Source organism: Ostrea edulis, chromosome 4 (assembly GCF_947568905.1).
Source record: "Ostrea edulis chromosome 4, xbOstEdul1.1, whole genome shotgun sequence".
NCBI lineage: Eukaryota > Metazoa > Mollusca > Bivalvia > Ostreida > Ostreidae > Ostrea > Ostrea edulis.
Window position 1 is genome coordinate 87,424,539 of NC_079167.1, and position 23,553 is coordinate 87,448,091.

The 23,553-nt window shown below is 36.3% G+C and overlaps 1 protein-coding gene across 1 annotated transcript in view; it reads right to left on the reverse strand.

Annotated features, from left to right (window-relative positions):
• Nucleotides 1-20,970, reverse strand: part of LOC125668634 (rho-associated protein kinase 1-like) — a 40,882-nt gene extending 19,912 nt beyond the window's left edge. Inside the window, exons 1-18 of the mRNA XM_048902954.2 lie at nucleotides 20,543-20,970; nucleotides 19,797-19,878; nucleotides 18,610-18,710; nucleotides 18,191-18,250; nucleotides 17,943-18,020; nucleotides 17,190-17,365; nucleotides 12,471-12,555; nucleotides 11,693-11,840; nucleotides 10,920-11,058; nucleotides 9,796-9,887; nucleotides 8,453-8,612; nucleotides 7,100-7,124; nucleotides 5,978-5,992; nucleotides 5,744-5,832; nucleotides 4,555-4,663; nucleotides 3,633-3,791; nucleotides 2,513-2,593; nucleotides 1,207-1,372 (exon numbers count right to left, since the gene is read on the reverse strand). Of these exons, the coding sequence (XP_048758911.2) occupies nucleotides 1,207-1,372; nucleotides 2,513-2,593; nucleotides 3,633-3,791; nucleotides 4,555-4,663; nucleotides 5,744-5,832; nucleotides 5,978-5,992; nucleotides 7,100-7,124; nucleotides 8,453-8,612; nucleotides 9,796-9,887; nucleotides 10,920-11,058; nucleotides 11,693-11,840; nucleotides 12,471-12,555; nucleotides 17,190-17,365; nucleotides 17,943-18,020; nucleotides 18,191-18,250; nucleotides 18,610-18,710; nucleotides 19,797-19,878; nucleotides 20,543-20,638 (1,861 nt within the window). The 5' untranslated portion in view covers nucleotides 20,639-20,970. The remainder of the gene's footprint in view (nucleotides 1-1,206; nucleotides 1,373-2,512; nucleotides 2,594-3,632; nucleotides 3,792-4,554; nucleotides 4,664-5,743; nucleotides 5,833-5,977; nucleotides 5,993-7,099; nucleotides 7,125-8,452; nucleotides 8,613-9,795; nucleotides 9,888-10,919; nucleotides 11,059-11,692; nucleotides 11,841-12,470; nucleotides 12,556-17,189; nucleotides 17,366-17,942; nucleotides 18,021-18,190; nucleotides 18,251-18,609; nucleotides 18,711-19,796; nucleotides 19,879-20,542) is intronic.
• Between the last annotated feature and the right edge of the window lie 2,583 nt (nucleotides 20,971-23,553).

Genomic DNA, 23,553 nt, shown 5'->3' on the forward strand with positions numbered 1-23,553 from the left:
ATTTTGTAAATGACTGTTTTAATTATGTAGTTCTGATATTTTGTAAATGACTGTTCTTATCAGGTAGTTCTGATATTTGTGGGGACACTTATCAATATCTTTACACATGGTGTCTTTTGACATTTTTGAAGCTGTGTCTGTAAGGAGATCATTGACTACAAGTTAATTTTTGCATCTACTACTGACCTAACAAACATTCGGAGAGTATTGCATAAGCAATACATGTCCCCCACTGGCTCCCCCATTAACTGACAGATGTAACATTCCAGATAATGTACATTTGATGTTGTCTTGTCTATGAACTGTCACCTAAAACATTGGTACCAAGTTGTAATGTCTACCAGTATGGAATTAATGTGATGTTTCATTGTTCATACAATTGACACATGTAGTTTTCATCAGGGATGCAATGATCTTAGTCAGAACTCTATAATTCATAAACATGTAGCAAATATTCTAAATGTCACACAGTAAATTTGGGTCTGATAACTATAATTATAAAAACAACCAAGAAAATACAGTACTCCATCATCGTACGAGCATTTGCCTAGTTTCGATGCAGTTCTAAAAGCTTCAAATCTGGGTCACCATCTTTGCGCAAAATATGTGGGTGAAATATCTAAATAATCGTGCAAATGGAACATAAAACAACACACAGATATAACATTCATATTTGCATTATAAATACTTATAACTGTTCAAAGGCTGATTTCGAATACCCGCGATTTCAGTCGGATTGCAGGAATGCAGTAAATTGAGTACCTCCGACTGATCAGATTTCGCTCACCGATTACAGAAAAATACTCGCATGATTAACAGATTTGATATATTTTCATTGATATGTTCCTTTTGCGGTTTATGACCTTGAAATGTAAAATGAATGAAGTGATTATCTACACAATCAGCGCCCGAGTTTCGTCCACTACCTCTACTCTGAAGTCCTACTTTTACAGCCTTTCCGTCAGAACATGATCCCAATGAATATAAAAACGTAAAATATAAAAAATTATTTTTTACTTATGCTTTTCAAGCATAACAGAAAAGTCTGGAAAACCAATGGGACAGATTGACAGACAGACAGAGAAAAAAGCTATAATCCTCTTGGCTTTTACAAACCGGTAGGGGACTAATAATTCAAACAATGTGTGAGGACACCTGATGATGTCACCCAGTGCTTGATCGTTCCGACACCTCTTGATGACGTACCCGACAATTCCGACGTCTGTGAGGACGCCTGTCGATGACTGCTCCGTTCATGATCAAGAGTAGCTTGCAGCTCCATGACCTCTTTCCGCAGTGACTGTTTAGCACTTTGAACATCACTGTACTTTATATTCAACTCACTGTAACTTTGTTCTGATATATTATATCTCTGAAAATCAAAATTCAATACACATCGATAAATCAATCATTCCACATGTATATATAGAAAGACAAGGGGTTATGACAGAAGTCAACATCCTTATAGCAAGGGTACCAGGCTAATGTCTCCACTGTCATTTACGAGTACAGTAATTAAGTCTCCATAAAAGTAACCCACGTAATTTACAAAGAACAGTAATTCAGTCTACAAAAAAGTAATCTATGTTATTTACAAATGCAGTAATTTAGTCCAGTAAAGCCTAAAAAAAAATCCATTACTTGGTTCTCAGGCCCACCTGCATTTCTTTTAACAATGCGCATTACCCATTTTTATCATTAAATGAATGAAATAAAATTCATCTCATGTGCTCGTAGGGTGCTAAATAAAAATCCAGACACCCCGACCGCATTTTAGATACTCCCGTCAGTAAAATATTTGACGAACGTCTGGATGATACAGACATGTGGCCTAGTTTCAAATGGCCGCCGAGTTACATGTAACGGGATAGTGTTGGCTGGTTAGTTTTGGCGCAGTACGTGGCATTGATTTCGGTGCAGATCCAAAAGGATCAATGATAATACTTCCATGGCATATAGTTAGTGGATTTTCAGATGCATGTTCCATGCTAGAACTAAATAATTCCATAAGAGATGGTTCCCTCCACCTAGGAACTACATGTAGTTGGACATTTCCTGAGAAGTTTGGTGATATGTCGATTTCTGCAAGCGTCGGAAAATCAAAGAAGGAAATAATGTTCTTGATTTCTTTGTTCAATGTTTAAGCACTGGATTAAAAAATTGGAGTTTTGAAATAAAATAAAAACAAAAATCCCTCGTCTGTTTTTACGAGGTAAAAAGGTAAAAACAAAAGGGCCTCCCTCCCTCATTTATTTTTGACAAAACTGGCCTGAGAACCAAGTAATTAATTATTTTTTTTGGCCTAAAGGAATATTTAAGAACTTCTATGAATTCTTCAGTATAAATGAATTTAGGTGAAAGCAAAACAGAAAATTAGTGCACATCTATACTATAGTATTTACCTGTTATCATTCAGCACACCTAATTTTTACCTGTTGTAATTAATATTTAATTGTGTTAATTAATATTTACCTGTTGTAATTAATATTTACCTGATGTAATTAATATTTACCTGTTGTATTTCAGCACAAGACTTTTTGTATTTGTTGGCACTGTCTGACTCCGTTTTTATTTTCTCACTTAATTCTGCAATCTGTATAAAAAGAAATGAGAGACCGGTCTCAATACACATTAGAAAAACACACACATCCGTACCTTAATGACCTGTCTCAATACACATTAGTGAAACACATACATCCTTACCTTAATGACCTGTCTCAGTACACATTAGAAAAACACATACATCCTTACCTTAATGACCTGTCTCAGTACACATTAGTGAAACACATACATCCTTACCTTAATGACCTGTCTCAGTACACATTAGTGAAACACATACATCCTTACCTTAATGACCTGTCTCAGTACACATTAGAAAAACACATACATCCTTACCTTAATGACCTGTCTCAGTACACATTAGTGAAACACATACATCCTTACCTTAATGACCTGTCTCAGTACACATTAGAAAAACACATACATCCTTACCTTAATGACCTGTCTCAGTACACATTAGAAAAACACATACATCCTTACCTTAATGACCTGTCTCAGTACACATTAGTGAAACACATACATCCTTACCTTAATGACCTGTCTCAGTACACATTAGACAAACACATACATCCTTACCTTAATGACCTGTCTCAGTACACATTAGTGAAACACATACATCCTTACCTTGATGCTTAAAATAACAAACCAATCCCACAATTACCTCAGAGAACTGTTTACATGAACTGCAAACCATTTACACCTGATATTTCTGACAGTCAGATTTGATATTTTATTAACATCTCACTTTTTTTTTACATGACCTGTTGATTGTTGTTTAAAATTCAAAGAGATTTCATGTTGCTAACATTGAACTTGATATTTTTTCCGTGATGCTAACATTGAACTCGATATTTTTTCCATGTTGCTAACACTGAACTCAATATTTTTTCCATGTTGCTAACATTGAACTCACTATTTTTTCCATGTTGCTAACACTGAACGCGATATTTTTTCCATGTTACTGACATTGAACTCGATATTTTTTCCATTTTGCTAACATTGAACTTGATATTTTTTCCATGTTGCTAACATTGAACTTGATATTTTTCCCATGTTGCTAACATTGAACTCACTATTTTTTCCATGTTGCCAATTTTCTCGTTGACCTGTTGATTGCTGTTCGAAGCTTCCTTACGAGATTTTATTTCTGCCTCCAACTGCCTCTCCTTTTCATGAAGCAAGGACTCCAGCTTTTTCTTCAATTCAACCTCCATGTTAAACTTTCTCTGGTTCTGGAATGCAATATTTTAATTTCTGCATCACTGTTTTATAAACATATATTTCATTTTATGAGTATTTTTGATATTAGTACTACACTTTTACTCAAGTAACACTCGTTATTCCCAAATCAAAACCGATGGTCTACCTTTACAAGGAGAGAAATGTAAAACAACATTATTTGACTTCTGGGGGTATATGTACTAAGAAAAGCAGCTGTTTTCATAAAAAAAAAAATACTATGATTTTAAGTCACAATTTAGGATCCCTGCCATTTCTCTGAATGAGTACATCTATTGTAAATTGCCTGCACACTTATAAATACTGTAGAATTATTAGATTTCATGGCGGTTCAATTTTTGTGAATTTTGTGGGTACTTCTATTCCAAAAATTTCAAACCACAACGAAATGCACAATCTACTTAATGTAACAAAGTACAGATACCGTATTCACATATTCAAATCCAAACAAAACTGTAAAATCTCAACAATGAACGAAAAATCGTGCCCCATGAATTTAAATGATTCCCCTGTAATTAATGCAGCACAGTTGATTAAAAAGCACAGAATTTTAAGGCCACAGATTTTTTCATTATCTTGGTTTTGAATTTCAACAATATCTTTCTAACATGAGTAAGAAATCCTGACACTCTAGGGAACTTTTCTCTCTGGCTAGAGGAAGTCGAGATCTCTAGTTATTTGCCTGTAACGAGCCCAGCTTCAGAATAATGAAGCTCAAGTGACCTCTCATCTGGCTCTAGGTCATCACGACCTTACCTCCTGCAAGTCTCGTTTCAGGAAGACAAGGTTCTTCTCAAGTTCTTGACTCTCCTTTCTAAGGATCATTTCCTCTCTACTCAGCCTATCTAAGTCTGATTGAGCCATTCTGCAATTCAAAATATCACAGTAAGATCAATATTCTTATCATATTCAGTCACAAAACATTTGTTTTTAACATTTCTAATGGGACACACACTCGAACAATCTTACTGTGAGAATCATACAGTGTACATGTACCTGATTACAGTGAAGTCATTATCCAACAATAGTATTTACATTCTAGAAATCCTTATTGTATCCGGTACTAGTTAATCCAACAATAGTATTTACATTCTACAAATCCTTCTTGTATCCGGTACTGGTTAATCCAACAATAGTATTTACATTCTACAAATCCTTCTTGTATCCGGTACTAGTTAATCCAACAATAGTATTTACATTCTAGAAATCCTTCTTGTATCCGGTACTAGTTAATCCAACAATAGTATTTACATTCTACAAATCCTTCTTGTATCCAGTACTGGTTAATCCAACAATAGTATTTACATTCTACAAATCCTTCTTGTATCCAGCACTGGTTAATCCAACAATAGTATTTACGTTCTACAAATCCTTCTTGTATCCGGTTCTAGCTGATCCACTACAAATCCTTCTTGTATCCAGTACTGGTTAATCCAACAATAGTATTTACATTCTACAAATCCTTCTTGTATCCGGTACGGGTTAATTACTTTTTATTGTATCCGGTACGTGTTAATTACCTTTATTGTATCCGGTATGGGTTAATTACCTTTATTGTATCCGGTATGGGTTAATTACCTTTTATTGTATCCAGTACGGGTTAATTACCTTTATTGTATCCGGTATGGGTTAATTACCTTTATTGTATCCGGTACTGGTTAATTACCTTTATTGTATCCGGTAAGGGTTAATTACCTTTATTGTATCCGGTACGGGTTAATTACCTTTATTGTATCCGGTACGGGTTAATTACCTTTACAACATTTTCACATTTGTTTAGTGTTTATTTGCTTCTCTTTAAAATCTTTAGTTCTTTTCCAAAACACACCTTTCACTGGATTACTGATATTGACCCAATTTGGTTTTCTACTTACTTTTCATATAATGGAGATCATTGATTCTGACCTAAATTAATTTTCACAGGTATGGGATTATTCATACTGACCTGTGTCGGTTTTCTATTTCCTCTTTCGCTGATTTCAGAGTTCGGAGCTGTTCCTCCATCTGTCTGTACCGCTTATCATCTCCTCCTCCCTGTCAAATCACGACAAACTCTTAAGTCAATTTATACCACATCAAACATCACCATACCGTATTTTAGTTTTTGTTTGTTTGTTTTTTAAAACAAGATTCCTAAATCTTGTTGTTTTGCTAAGTTGATTAACATTCATATACTTACATCCATAGATGATACCTGAAATAAGATAAAAACCAAAATCTCATCAAAGAATAGAAAACACATACATACAAAGTCAGTACAAATATCTATTTCACCATATCCTAAATGTTCTTTTTTTTTTCTAATTCTATAAAGGCATTCAGCAATACAGACACCTAGCTCTCAATGCATTCAATTAACCTTCACATACAACTACATCCTGGAATTTATACAACATCTACAACAGGAACACAAGCAAAGATCTACAGTTGATCAGTTTGTTAAACTGCCACTTGAATTCTACATTCACACTCCCACCACATATAATTATTGTAATTGATATCATTACACTGCCATTGAATTCTACAATCACACTCCCACCACATATCATCACACTGCTGTTGAATTCTACAATCACACTCCCACCATTGAGTTTGACAAAGTCACAGTGAAGCAGCAAAACTTTCTCAAAGAGAAACTTGTACATTCTATGTGAAGTGTGATCTATCAGTTCACTATTCTGTATCTCGAAGAGAAACTTGTCCATTCTACAGTGTATGTGAAGTGTGATTTATCAATTCACCATTCTGTATCTCTAAGTAAGGAAGAGTTTGAAAAATCAATAGATACAGACCAAATACCTAGTGACTTATTGAATTTGTTACAGAGTTACCTAAAAGTGATAGCATTAAATAAAACGGCCATCTTTCTTGTTCTCACAGGTGAAACCTGTAGCGGTAGAGTAATGGGACCATCGTGTCAGAGGTCCTATATCTGATCCTCAGTAGGAGCTTAATATCTTCTCTGTTACATCCATAGACATTACAGCTTCAGAAACTGCTTATCAACCACAAGAAAGAAAACAACAGGAAAAGAACAGAATGTAACTCAGTAACATCTTCAACAAGTCACTAGAGATTTCCCAAGTAATTTCAAAATCCCTCTACCCCACCCTCCCCCCAACTTCCTCCTCCCCGAAAAAAAGGTGCAAATCATGTTCTATTCTATCAACACAGAATGCATTCACTTACTGGTTTAGTCTGATGTTTCTGGAAAATAAAGGAGCAATATTCTACTGGAGTTAGTTCCCTTAGTACACATGTTTGTTACCTGTGAGTATTTCTAAATACTAAGAATACTTACACTTGAGCCGGAATCAGTCAGGAGCCTAAAAACAAAATCACCATCAAAACTATAGCAGTTACAATGACTCAAGCTTGATCACTAAATAATGTATCACAAATACAATTTTCAGAGAATATGAGATGAAAGATACACAATATCCAAAAACAAGAGGTCCATGGGCCACATCGCTCACCTGAGTAACCTTGGTCCATATCAGAAGATTTTCCATATCTATTTGCATGTAAAACCGTAGTCCCTATTATGGCCCCAAACCTACCCCTGGAGGCCAGGGTTTTTGCAAACTTGAATCTACACTATGTCAAAAAGCTTTCATGTAAATGTGAACTTCTTTGGCCCAATGGTTCTTGAGAAGAAGATTTTTAAAGATTTTCCCTATATATTTGTATGTAAAACTTTGATCCCCTATTGTGGCCCCATCCTACCCCAGGGGGGCATGATTTTAACAAACCTGAATCTGCACTATATCAGAAAGCTTTCATATAAATCTCAGCTTTTCTGGCTTAGTGGTTCTGGGAAGAAGATTTTTAAAGATTTTTCCTATATATTTGTATGTAAAACTTTGATCCCCTATTGTGGCCCCATCCAACCCCCGGGGGCCATGATTTTAACAATTTAGAATTTGCACTATATCAGAAAGCTTTCATATAAATCTTAGCTTTTCTGGCTCAGTGGTTCTTGAGAAGAAGATTTTTAAAGACTTTCCCTATATATTTGTATGTAAAACTTTGATCCCCTATTGTGGCCCCATCCGACCCCCGGGGGCCATGATTTTAACAATTTAGAATCTGCATTATATAAGGAAGCTTTCATATAAATCTCAGCTTTTCTGGCTCAGTGGTTCTTGAGAAGAAGATTTTTAAAAATTTTCCCTATATATTTGTATGTAAAACTTTGATCCCCTATTGTGGCCCCATCCGACCCCCGGGGGCCATGATTTTAACAATTTAGAATCTGCACTACCTAATAAAGCTTATCTATAAATTTCATCTTTTCTGGCCCAGTGGTTCTTGAGAAGAAGATTTTTTAATGACCTTACCCTATTTTTACCTTTTCTTGATTATCTCCCCTTGGAAGGTGGCCTGGCCCTTTATTTTAACAATTTAGAATTCCCTTTACCTAAGAATGTTTTGTGCCAACTTTGGTTGAAATTGGCCCAGTGGTTGTTGAGAAGAAGTTGAAAATGTGAAAAGTTTACAGACGGACGGACAGACGGACGGACGGACGCCGGAATACGGGTGATCAGAAAAGCTCACTTGAGCTTTCAGCTCAGGTGAGCTAAAAAGGAAGGAAATACTGATTTTGTTTAAACACATCAGGATTTGGTCTTTATTGGGAGATTTAAATACATACTGGTACTCCTTGTTGTATGTGAAGCCGATGAACGGGAGGTGGTTACCGGCAAACGCTTTAGGAACCGAGAACGATTCATCAGGACTATCGTCTTTCTCTATATCTTCAAAATTACTGGTGTCGACATCGCTGGAGAGCTCAGGGACGACGGGAGGTGCCGCTATAAAGGAATCAAAGTGTAAATAACTCTCATAATTTTGATTCAATTTCAAATCTTGATTTACGATTTTATTCCATGGAGCAGAACAATTACTGGGGTATTGAAAATCTTTTCCAACTTGTTCCTAATGGACAATGTGTCATTTCAGATTGTATTTATGTGGATTAAACAACAAAAGAAAAGAGTTACATTTTTAGTCTTTCTTTTGAATATAGAAAAAACTGATTAATCATACACAGACATTTCACAACTGCCATGTTGTTGATGTGTCTATAAAACCAAAAGGATCCAAGAAAACAGAAAAACGAATAACTAATCAGAATTCAATCAAAATAAAAAAAAAACAGACAAAATAAAACCAGAAAAAACTTTTGTTAATCATGACAGCCATAGTAAATACCGCATCTGACAACTACAGGGGTGGATGACAGCCCTAGTAAATACTGCATCTGACCACTACAGAAGTGGACGACAGCCATAGTAAATACCGCATCTGACCATTATAGAAGTGGATGACAGCCCTAGTAAATACCACATCTGACCACTATAGAAGTGGACAACAGCCGTAGTAAATACCGCACCTGACCACTACTGAAGTGGACGACAGCCCAAGTAAATACCGCACCTGACCACTATAGACGTTTGTCTTCTCAAAGTCACAAGATGTAATTTTACTATAGAAGTGGACGACAGCCCTAGTAAATACCGCACCTGACCACTATAGAAGTGGACGACAGCCCTAGTAAATACCGCACCTGACCACTACAGAAGTGGACGACAGCCCAAGTAAATACCACACCTGATGACCACTATAGAAGTGGCCGACAGCCCTAGTAAATACCGCACCTGACCACTATAGAAGTGGCCGACAGCCCTAGTAAATACCACACCTGACCATTATAGAAGTGGACGACAGCCCTAGTAAATACCGCACCTGACCACTATAGAAGTGGACGACAGCCCTAGTAAATACCCCATCTGACCACAATGAAAAGTGAATGGACATAGCCAAATTGATAGGGCAGAAATAATGTTCCTGTATACTGTTCCGGTTTTGTGTGCATGTATCAACGAGCAAATATGAAAAGAGACATTGCAACTTTAATATTAACAATTCCACCAACTGCCTTTCCTTGCATTCAGTACTTTGATTGCATCCCTAATTACATGTTACCATGGTTACCTTGTCTGAGTGTGTCCCATGTCCAATCTGTATTCCTGAAGAATTGATGAGTCTTGATTTCATCAATTCCATTTCTACCCAACCTCTCCATCCTGTAAAAATCAGACAAATTTATATATTGTATTAAATTTATAAATATTATCGATTCCATTTCTACCCAAAAATCAGACAAATCTATAAATATCATCAATTCCATTTCTACCAAACTTCTCTATACTGTAAAAATCAGACAAATTTATTTAAATATCATCAATTCCATTTCTACCCAAACTCCCCATCCTATAAAAATCAGACAAATTTATATCATCAATTCCATTCCTACCCAACTTCTCCATCCTGTAAATCTCTGACAAATTTATAAATGTCACATCTCAAAACAACATCTCCATGACAATTTTACATTCAGTATAATAAAGTGCACCGCTAGATTACATCACACACCAATCTGAAACTCCACCAACTTGATGCATTTCACGTTTGTCTTCTCAAAGTCACAAGCTGTAATGCTGTCATTTGCAACTAGACTAGATTTGATGCAGGTAGGCCTCAGCGTGCAATACATGATCCAGACATGATTTGAGTATGTATAGGCATAAAATTACAAATTGCAGCCAGTGACCTACTTTTGGTTTGTGACACACCTTCCCCCTAAGAAGCATCAACTGACCAGGTTTGATAGTCCTAGGCTTCACAGTGTGAAAGATTAGTACAGCAACTCTATTCAAAACAGTGTAAGCAGCACTAAACTTTCCAAATGCAGCAATAACCTTGATATATAAGTAGTACTGATATTATCATGGTAGTAAGGTAATAACCTTGATATATAAGTAGTACTGATATTGTCATGGTAGTAAGGTAATAACCTTGATATATAAGTAGTACTGATATTGTCATGGTAGTAAGGTAATAACCTTGATATATAAGTAGTACTGATATTGTCATGGTAGTAAGATAAATACAGTTTAAACACAGTACACCTGGACATTTTTGGAGAGATCAATGTTACTACATATACAAGAAACATTCACAAGGGACTACCTCTGCACAAACAAACATACGCAAAAGAAAACATCGTGAGCACTGAATCTTGTAGAATCATATAAAAACAATATGTATGTTCTTACCTGTCTGTGAGAAAGGCACATATCAAACTCTTGGCATCTCGTGAAATCTCAATATCAGAAGGAAAGCTGAGCGAATTCTTATGGTCCATGATTTTACCATATGTTCCGACCAAAGAGTCCGCATAAAAAGGGGTGTCACCTAGATTACACAACAATTTCAGTTAAAACTCGTCCCCATCTCTGTCTAATCGACATACTATCTCGATGGGGTACTAATCAATTCACATAGTAAATTGTACAGTACATGTATATTCTTAAAGAAAAGGTTTTCGTTTGGTTCATGCTGTCATAATGCTGAAGTCTTCATAATTTTTGTTGACATCAAATTTCATAGATTTTTTTAACAAGGCAGTTTTGATACACAAGTTTGTAGTATCATGAAAAATAACAAAAATTAATATCTAACCTAAAAAAAATTGAAATGCTTTTTATTCTACAGTACAGAAAATCTCTGAGTTAATTAGATCAAAACAGATAAGCAAATCAGAGCTGTTCATCAGGTAATCTCTACTATTGTAATTGATACTGGTGTTCTATGCAAAGTATTAACCTATAACCTATCAGAACACACATACCCCCTACACACATACCACAGGTCACATTCCCCCATAAGGTCACAATAAGTACATCTAATTAGGTCATCATAAATAATTTATCTACCAACTCACAGACCACCAATTACACTTCCCCTCAATTAGGTCATTAGCAGGCACGTGTAATTAAGTCATCCATGCAGGTAATTCAGGTGTTATACATGTAAGTAAATCACTTACCAACCAACATCTCATAAAGGAAGACCCCCACTGACCACCAATCACACTCCCTCCCGTAATAATTCGGCCTGCCCTGTGACTGTAGAACCTCAGGGGAGATGTAGTCTGGGGTCCCTACTGCCGTGTCAGATCTCACCATTCCGCTGTTCTGTAACACACATTCAAATCATCTCAAGATGTTTACCTGCGCTCAGGTGTACTTAGTTCAGGAATTGGGTACCAATAGACAAATAGTTTGCTTGTTAATTAAATTCTATTAATACAAGTCAAATTCCCCTCATTAAATACATTTATTCTTAAAAAGAGAAAGATTTATTTAAACATCCAAAGTAAAAATTGTAGAGATATCTATAAATAAACAAAACTTTTCTGAGTGTCAAACTGTGAAGATGTTGAAATTCTAAACATCTAAGGAGAGTCTTTCATGAAAACATAACATTTAATGTCTTCTCCTTCTCATTCCTGTCTACGTACTCTCTCAATAACTTCTCAGGCCTTTCCAGTCAATGGAAAAACAACCCCAAATGTATTACAATAACCTCCATTTTTATATTCCATTAAAATAAAACTATAAAAGTCTTTTTATTGTGACAGCCTCATTTACAATGAATATTTGCTAGAAACTGAGATCTTCCCATAGTGACTTTAAAACATCTCAATAATCAAATTGTCTCAAAATGGTTGTGTTTGTGTGGGCTGACTCATGACTACTACTAGTTGTGAACATGGTTCTGTATTGGAAATTCGCAGATACAGATACATGCAGTACTTCAGATACCTTATCCATTCTCATACACGTCCCAAAGTCAGCCAGCTTTAAATGACCACCACTGTCCAGCAGCATATTATCAGGCTTCACATCTCTACAGAAACAAAACAATATTATCAGGCTTCACATCTCTACAGAAACACAAAACAATATTATCAGGCTTCACATCTCTACAGAGACAAAACAATATTTACCACTTCACATCTCTACAGAAACACAAAACAATATTATCAGGCTTCACATCTCTACAGAAACATAACAATATTATCAGGCTTCACATCTCTACAGAGACACAAAACAATATTATCAGGCTTCACATCTCTACAGAAACACAAAACAATATTATCAGGCTTCACATCTCTACAGAAACACAAAACAATATTATCAGGCTTCACATCTCAACAGACAGACAAAACAATATTATCAGGCTTCACATCTCTACAGACACAAAACAATATCAGGCTTCACATCTCTACAGAGACAAAACAATATTATCAGGCTTCACATCTCTACAGAGACAAAGCAATATTATCAGGTTTCACATCTCTACAGAAACACAAAACAATACCATCAGGCTTCACATCTCTACAGATACACAAAAAAATATTTACCACTTAACATCTCTACAGAAACAAACCAATATTCATCACTTCATGCTTCACATTTCTATAGAAACATCAAACAAACTTCAACAAATACAAAGCTCTGTTTCCAAAACAGGACTTACTATTAAATAATCTAATTAAAACTGGATCCATTCATTTCAATCGCTACATGCCCTTCATAAAAATGTTATTAGATTGCAACCTGATGTGATGTCACTTCCCCAACATGTCATTTACATTATGAAGCTGTCACAATGTACTATGTTTACAGTTGTAAGTTTATCTCAAGACCTACTCCACTACACACAATACAACAGTCCTACTCCATTACACACAGTACAACAGTCCTACTCCATTACACACAATACAACAGTCCTACTCCACTACACACAGTACAACAGTCCTACTCCATTACACACAATACAACAGTCCTACTCCATTACACACAATACAACAGTCCTACTCCATTACACACAATACAACAGTCCAACAGTCCTACTCCATTACACACAATACAACAGTCCTACTCCATTACACACAATACAACAGTCCTACTCCATTACACACAGTACAACAGTCCTACTCCATTACACACAATACAACAGTCATACTCCATTACACACAATACAACAGTCCAACAGTCCTACTCCATTACACACAATACAACAGTCCTACTCCATTACACACAGTACAACAGTCCTACTCCATTACACACAATACAACAGTCATACTCCATTACACACAGTACAACAGTCCTACTCCATTACACACAATACAACAGTCCTACTCCATTACACACAATACAACAGTCCTACTCCATTACACACAATACAACAGTCCTTCTCCATTACACACAATACAACAGTCCTTCTCCATTACACACAATACAACAGTCCTTCTCCATTACACACAATACAACAGTCCTACTCCATTACACACAATACAACAGTCCTTCTCCATTACACACAATACAACAGTCCTACTCCATTACACACAATACAACAGTCCTACTCCATTACACACAATACAACAGTCCTACTCCATTACACACAATACAACAGTCCTACTCATTACATACAGTACAGCAGTCATACTCCATTACACACAATACAACAGTCCTACTTCATTACACACAATACAACAGATCTACTCCATTACACACAATACAACAGTCCTACTCCATTACACACAATACAACAGTCCTTCTCCATTACACACAATACAACAGTCCTACTCCATTACACACAATACAACAGTCCTACTCCATTACACACAATACAACAGTCCTACTCCATTACACACAATACAACAGTCCTACTCCATTACACACAATACAACAGTCCTACTCCATTACACACAGTACAACAGTCCTACTCCATTACACACAGTACAACAGTCCTACTCCATTACACACAATACAACAGTCCTACTCCATTACACACAGTACAACAGTCATACTCCATTACACACAATACAACAGTCCTACTCCATTACACACAATACAACAGTCCTACTCCATTACACACAATACAACAGTCCTTCTCCATTACACACAATACAACAGATCTACTCCATTACACACAATACAACAGTCCTACTCCATTACACACAGTACAACAGTCCTACTCCATTACACACAATACAACAGTCCTACTCCATTACACACAATACAACAGTCCTACTCCATTACACACAATACAACAGATCTACTCCATTACACACAATACAACAGTCCTACTCCATTACACACAATACAACAGTCCAACTCCATTACACACAATACAACAGTCCCACTCCATTACACACAATACAACAGTACAACAGTCCTACTCCATTACACACAGTACAACAGTCCTACTCCATTACACACAATACAACAGTCCTACTCCATTACACACAATACAACAGATCTACTCCATTACACACAATACAACAGTCCTACTCCATTACACACAATACAACAGTCCTACTCCATTACACACAATACAACAGTCCTACTCCATTACACACAATACAACAGATCTACTCCATTACACACAGTACAACAGTCCTACTCCATTACACACAATACAACAGATCTACTCCATTACACACAATACAACAGTCCTACTCCATTACACACAATACAACAGTCCTACTCCATTACACACAATACAACAGTCCTACTCCACTACACACAATACAACAGTCCTACTCCATTACACACAATACAACAGTCCTACTCCATTACACACAGTACAACAGTCATACTCCATTACACACAATACAACAGTCCTTCTCCATTACACACAATACAACAGTCCTTCTCCATTACACACAGTACAACAGTCCAACAGTCCTACTCCATTACACACAATACAACAGTCCCACTCCATTACACACAATACAACAGTCCCACTCCATTACACACAATACAACAGTCCTACTCCACTACACACAGTACAACAGTCCTACTCCATTACACACAATACAACAGTACTACTCCATTACACACAATACAACAGTACTACTCCATTACACACAATACAACAGTCCTTCTCCATTACACACAATACAACAGTCCTACTCCATTACACACAATACAACAGTCCTACTCCATTACACACAATACAACAGTCCTACTCCATTACACACAATACAACAGTCCTACTCCATTACACACAATACAACAGTCCTACTCCATTACACACAATACAACAGTCCAACAGTCCTACTCCATTACACACAATACAACAGTCCTACTCCATTACACACAATACAACAGTCCTACTCCATTACACACAATACAACAGTCCTACTCCATTACACACAATACAACAGTCCTACTCCATTACACACAATACAACAGTCCTACTCCATTACACACAATACAACAGTCCAACAGTCCTACTCCATTACACACAATACAACAGTCCTACTCCATTACACACAATACAACAGTCCTACTCCATTACACACAATACAACAGTCATACTCCATTACACACAGTACAACAGTCATACTCCATTACACACAATACAACAGTCCTACTCCATTACACACAGTACAACAGTCCTACTCCATTACACACAGTACAACAGTCCTACTCCATTACACACAGTACAACAGTCCTACTCCATTACACACAATACAACAGTCCTACTCCATTAAACACAATACAACAGTCCTTCTCCATTACACACAATACAACAGTCCTACTCCATTACACACAATACAACAGTCCTACTCCATTACACACAATACAACAGTCCAACAGTCCTACTCCATTACACACAATACAACAGTCCTACTCCATTACACACAATACAACAGTCCTACTCCATTACACACAGTACAACAGTCCTACTCCATTACACACAGTACAACAGTCCTACTCCATTACACACAATACAACAGTCCTACTCCATTAAACACAATACAACAGTCCTTCTCCATTACACACAATACAACAGTCCTACTCCATTACACACAATACAACAGTCCTACTCCATTACACACAATACAACAGTCCTACTCCATTACACACAATACAACAGTCCTACTCCATTACACACAATACAACAGTCCTACTCATTACATACAGTACAGCAGTCATACTCCATTACACACAATACAACAGTCCTACTCATTACATACAGTACAGCAGTCATACTCCATTACACACAATACAACAGTCCTACTCCATTACACACAGTACAACAGTCCTACTCCATTACACACAATACAACAGTCCTACTCCATTACACACAATACAACAGTCCTACTCATTACATACAGTACAGCAGTCATACTCCATTACACACAATACAACAGTCCTACTCCATTACACACAGTACAACAGTCCTACTCCATTACACACAGTACAACAGTCCTACTCCATTACACACAATACAACAGTCCTACTCCATTACACACAATACAACAGATCTACTCCATTACACACAATACAACAGATCTACTCCATTACACACAATACAACAGTCCTACTCCATTACACACAATACAACAGTCCTACTCCATTACACACAGTACAACAGTCATACTCCATTACACACAATACAACAGATCTACTCCATTACACACAGTACAACAGTCCTACTCCATTATGTGCAGTGTAACTTGCCTGTGAACAAAGCCCATAGAATGAATGGCATCCAGAGACAGGACCACCTCAGCACAATAGAACTTGGCCCACTTCTCAGGCACATCGTAATTACTCATCAGGTTGACCAGATCCCCTCCTGGCATGTAGTCCATCACCATATACAAGTATTTGGAATCTTGGAAGGCAAAATGAAGCTACAATACAGAAATCATCATTAGACACCCTGGGCAAGTCAAATGTCACTGATTTCAATAACCAATAGTAGACAGCAATTCAATAACCAATAGTAGACAGCGATTTTTCTGAAATCACAGGTTCAAATCAAATGCCTCCCCCTTGGCACTCCACAGAGTCTGGCATTGGAACACTAAGTCACTTCAAATATCATTTTCTCCACTTCATCTTTAAGTTATCAATAGCCATACCTTAGAATAAATTTACACTTAAAACACGGTAACTTCAAAGATATGAATATAACAAGGAAAATGAACAAATGTGATAACGACTGTGATTTCTAAACAATAAAAGGTCAATTTATTTACGCTCTGCTGTGTATGGTATGTTGATTTCATTACAGACTGGATAATTTAACCTCATAAGATTCCCAATGTCAGATTGGATCCGGATGACCAATTCTATTCCCGGGACTTGTTTGTAGGTCACAAATCCTTTCCTTTTACCCACTTACCGACCATTCTATTTATCTCATGTGTGTAAGGATCGTTATATTGACTCTTTATTGTAACCATGACAACAGGTTCTTTTACTGACCTGCACAATCCATTCGCTGTTTGCATTTGCCATAATTTCTCTCTCCTCCCAGTAAAAAGCAGAGTCTGATCTCTTAATCTGTCAAAAAAAAAACAGTGTTTACATAATTTCTTTCTCCTCCCAGTAAAAAGCAGAATCTGATATTTTAATCTGTCAAAAAACAATTGTTACTTAACAAATTGCAGTCGAAATGAAATTCTAAACATTACATTCTAATTTCACGATCTTATACTCTGTTCAAGTCTCACCATTTCTGTTTTGCTCAGCAGTTTCATTGCATAGACCCGTCTCGTAGATTTGTGTCGAACCTACAACAAAATTCAAAACTATGTGCTTAATCTAATCATTAAGTACAGAAAAATGAATTTAATATGTTGTGAAAATATCCATGTAACCTATCTCATATATGTATGCAACAGTGTATGTGTGAAGTGAAAATTTTGTAAATAAAATTTTTTTTTTTTTAAAGTACAGAAAAATACTCATATCTCACTCTATATCTTCAATTCAGAAATGTTAATTGAAATAAGTGTCAATGTAATACATATGTAGGTAATAGAATAATCTTTCTTTTTGGCAAAATCTTATCAGCTGAGCTTCATCAAATAATCAACGAGAAATTTATCAGTGAATTTCAGAATATCATTTTATTACATCATAATCTTACCAGCTGAACTTCGCCAAAAGCTCCTCGACCAATAACTTTAACCACTTCAAAGTCTGCATGTCTCATACGACAGCTGTTTACAAAATCAACAGGCTTTTCATCTGAAATCATCACAACCAGTTAGGAAAGAAGGTACATCAAAAATTGTCAAAGATTTCAAGCTGTAGATATAGTTAAGATAACAATGAATACCTATAAGAAGTATGTACAGGTAAAATATTATTCGCATGCCCTTGACAGAATTCTTTTTGAATCCATGACAATCCCATTTCAAACCAATACTGTAAAATGAGAAAATTTGATGCACCATTAAATTTGGCACCTTTAGCGCAACCTATTGCACCAAAATTAGAAGTGTGTCAATGGTTTTCTATTTTAGAAGTATTTTTCAAAAAGTTTCATGTCATTCTGTTGTTGACTACTATACCGGAAGCATCTGCTTACGTAACGTCAGAAGGTCAGGGTGCATCTGCTTACGTAACGTCAGAAGGTCAGGGTATTCTGTATACGCACTGACACAGGTGAGCAGTGATTGTTTAACATTGGAATATTGCTAAATAAGCAGGGATGAACTAATTAACTGAGGTTTGATTGTGTACTTATTTTTTACCTACAAAGCTTTCTTCCTAATGCGCCATTCACTTTAGTGCCTCAAGGTCAAAACATAACTTGAAGCGTATTGTTTGTCCACGCTGACAATTCTTATGGACGTACCTCTTTTACCTCTGCAATTTTCTATTCAATCCAAACAAAACAAATCAAAAGTGCACAATCATTCATTTTACGACATGGACTGGGTTCAGGACGGAGAATTTCATACTCCGATAGATACAGAAGATACACATTCATTGGCTTTCCAGGAGAGAAATCAGCATACCAAACTTGGGAATTTCCTTTTCAATGCATCTTAGCGTTCTTTGTTCACAAGTTTAGTTGAATACTAGTACCTGTGTTACAAATCGGTCAAAAACTATTGGGTGTGTATCAAACCACAAATTCTGCCCCAAATGTATTTTGCAACAAATCGCTGGTGCGCAAAAATTCATTTGTGCTAATGTTTTGGTACTTGCGTTTGTGCTAAAATACGTTCATATCGACCAAATTTTCTCGTTTAACAGTATCGAGTTCTACTTTACTGATCATTTGTCAAAATGTACACACATCCCCTCTTGTTCAAATGTACTCACATTTTGTCAGAAACTGTTCAACACTCTTGTTCCTTCTAATGGCTGGGTGATCCAGATCACAAACAAGGGCAGATAACCCATCCTGTACAGAAAATAATGATTTTGTACACTCTATGCTATGAATGCCTTTTATGCCATAACAGTATGAATTATGCTCTACAATATTGTAAAATACTTTAAGTTTTTAATACAAATTCAAATATAAAATTTGCAAGTGCAGATGAGAAAACATCTCCCCATTACTTGCAAACCATGAAATATTTTAAAACATCTTTAATTTGCAAACATATCATGTTTCATCACATTTGTCGTGTCCAAATTGTTGATCAGCTGACAACCCTTTAGATGTAGAAGGAATGCTGAATCAAAGTTCATTAACACTGAATGACAATGTAACAGTATGTTGCAGATATATTCAATGTTATTATGCTAAAATTTAAGTACATAATATTAATACTTTAGACGTGTATTGAGAAATATTTATGTGCCTGTTTATATATCAACAAACCTATTATCTTCTTCCTCGTGTTTCTCACCTCAAATCAACAATTATTTTTTAAGTATATCATAAATAAAACATCTAATACAGGCTGGTCCCCACCCCTTCAGCAAGAACACAAACAATTTATGCATTTGACCTATTTGTAATAGTGTAAGTATACGTCACTGTTGGTGATGAGACACGTATTTGACACCCTCAGCTACCCCCCCCCCCCCCCCCCCCCCTCCTCCTCCTCCTCCCTTACCAGTAGGCTGTTGATGTTCAGATCCGAGCTAGGATCTTTCAGTCGTCCCTCGATCTTCCCCAGGCGAATTCTGTACTCGGGGTCGAAGTTGGACATTTTGGCGTCCCCCTCAGACTAGCACGTCGAATGCAGTGAGACAGTTACATAATATAAACACGAGTTCCTAGGCCTGTCTCCTCCTCCTCTTAGCATGCTGATTCGGGGGGGTCAACATCCACACACTTCCGCGTGCAGTCTTTAATGTCTTCAAAATTAATTCATTTGCAAAAAAGTTCTTAAACATAAACAACTTAATTAAAGAACAATCTGAGCCAAAAGTGTCCTTTGTGTGGACTGAATTCACTTTGAACCAACACCTGTCAAACAAGTTTTAGTGTGCAACCGCCATTAAAATCGCAACAATATGGCCTCCCGTCCGATTCGCGTACTATTTCCGGTTTATTTAAAATGTTGATGTTGATGGCTTGCACACTTTAATGTGGAAGTATTTTATGCATCTCAAAAATAAATCAAAAAAATGCACGCTATATTTTTAAACTCTGCACGAAGCGGGAAGCTTGAAGGGGGGGGGGGTGAAATTTAAATAATTCACATTCCTTGCGGATCTTATGTGGCGGGCGAAATTTAAAGGTAAACATTCGATGCATTCTTGCGTGTATATATGTATGCGCTTTGTTTGTTCAATAACAACAACAAGGAAAGAAAGCTAAAAGAAACACGTGACAGATATATATAACAAAATCAACTGAACATGTTGATTTTCTGTTTTCACATCATAAGGATCTCTCTCTCTCTCGCTCTCTCTCTCGCTCTCTCTCTCTCTCTCTCTCTCTCTCTGACCAAACCAACTAAGTGAGGACGCCTCACAATGTGTAGAAAAGAATACACACATATTATTCTAAAGGCAAAAAAGTAATATAATTATGTTAGGTATAGCTATAAGGGTACCTGTAAAAGTTTATCTAGGCTAATTAATACTCTCTTTCAAAAAAAAAATTGAGAGAGAATACTTATCATTTCCATTAGTGGAGCTCTTCAAATTAAAGGCGCGTAAAGTCGTGCTACCGGGACAACATACGTAAACATTACTTAGGCATACGTAATATAAATTATGATATCGAATACATATTATAACCGACTGCAAACCACGACACTGATTAAAATTCTAAAGGCAAATTTAGGAATTGATTATTCTTACAAGAATACAGACGAACTTATCAAACTATTTGAAGGAGTACAGGTACTAAATCTGCCAAATCTGACCGATATAAAGCATCAATCGCAAGAAGAACTGTGAAGGAAAAAACCAATATGCACATCCGACACAATAACTTTTCTTGTAATTAATGGGATTCATATGTTATTAAAATCATTCTGTCCTATTATGAAGACATTCTACATGTATTTAATCATACAATTTGGACAGGTTCATATGGCATGGACTTTGTACTCGTTAATGTACCCCCCCCCCCCACCCCCTCTCTCTCTCTCATTTTCAAATATTTTAGAATAAGTTATATATTTGCCAAACTGCATTTTTTTTAGACGTTTGTAACACTAATTAACACAACAAATGCGTTTCTAAACTGCATCTAAGCTATTTTGAAAATTAGAAAATATTGATTGTCTTAGGACAGAGAACATCGTTGCTTGGAATTTTTATAATAGGTGTGGTAGAGTTTTAAAAAAAAACATGTAACATCCTTGATAAACTAGTGTTAGAATATTTTTAAAATGCAGTTTGACCAATGGCTATTTTATTTAAAAGTACACCATGTACTTTAACTTTTAAAAAAAGGGGGGGGGGGTGTGCTATGAACGTTTCGTTTATGTCCCAGTAATCTCGCACTTGCTCGCGAGACTTGTGCATTTTCTTACCAATGACGCACAAGAGTCATCAAAGCGTGATAACTCTAATGTGCTGGTGATGAGAAGTATTAGTAGGCCTAAGGACATGCCCTCACACCACTTGTCCTCACTAAGCTAATATTTTGTATCTACATCTTTCACATGCTGTAGGTCACATTTATGAGGACTTAATTGTGAGGACATTTTTTTCCCTCGTAGTGCAATTCTGTCCTCACAACTTCTGTCCATTGGTGGTCCTTTTACTCTCTCTCTCTCTCTCTCTCTCTCTCTCTCTCTCTCTCTCTCTCTCTCTCTGAGCTCTTTATTGCTTAATAAATCCATATTATTGAATAAAAAGATATCAATTTATAATGTTTGAAAATAAATTATCTATATTACGCATGACGAACAAACACTGAATAGGTAGACACTTTCACACCTGTACAGTAATTCATCATGAATGTCAGCATATCAAGTATGCATATATAATACACCTTCTCAGATCATATTGTTGAGAGAGAGAGAGAGAGAGAGAGAGAGAGAGAGAGAGAGAGAGAGAGAGAGAGAGATCTGTAGGCCTATACATAAATGCAAACATGTAGTACACATCAACATCATGTACGTATACAGAAACTTAATTCAATGTGATAACTGAGTTTAAAAATGGAGAGGACAACTGCTTTCAAGCCTCTCTCTCTCTCTCTCTCTCTCTCTCTCTCTCTCTCTCTCTCTCTCTCTTAATTAGGAACACCTTGAATGTGGAGAGTCGGGATTTTTTTTTCGGGGTCGGTTTTACGTGTTTTACGCCATATATTTAAAATATCCTTTGTTTGAACAGTTATTCTGAACTAAGTTTTGCTCTAATTCTTATGAAATCTAAAAAATTTATTACGAAACGTCTGGGCATAAATTCTATTCATTATTTTAACATTTTTACCAGTAATATGCAGAAATATGATTAAAGAAACTTGAACATCACCTTTTAGAATTCCATTTCCTTATATAGTGGAACAACAACCTTGAATGTTACAGTCATATGATACGGATATGGCTATACAGGAAAATATAAAACACTGCAAATAATGGTGTAAAGGTTACTATAAATCGAATCTTCATAAGTTTATTAAAATGATTTAGAAAAACGGTTGGTTTCAATGGATTAT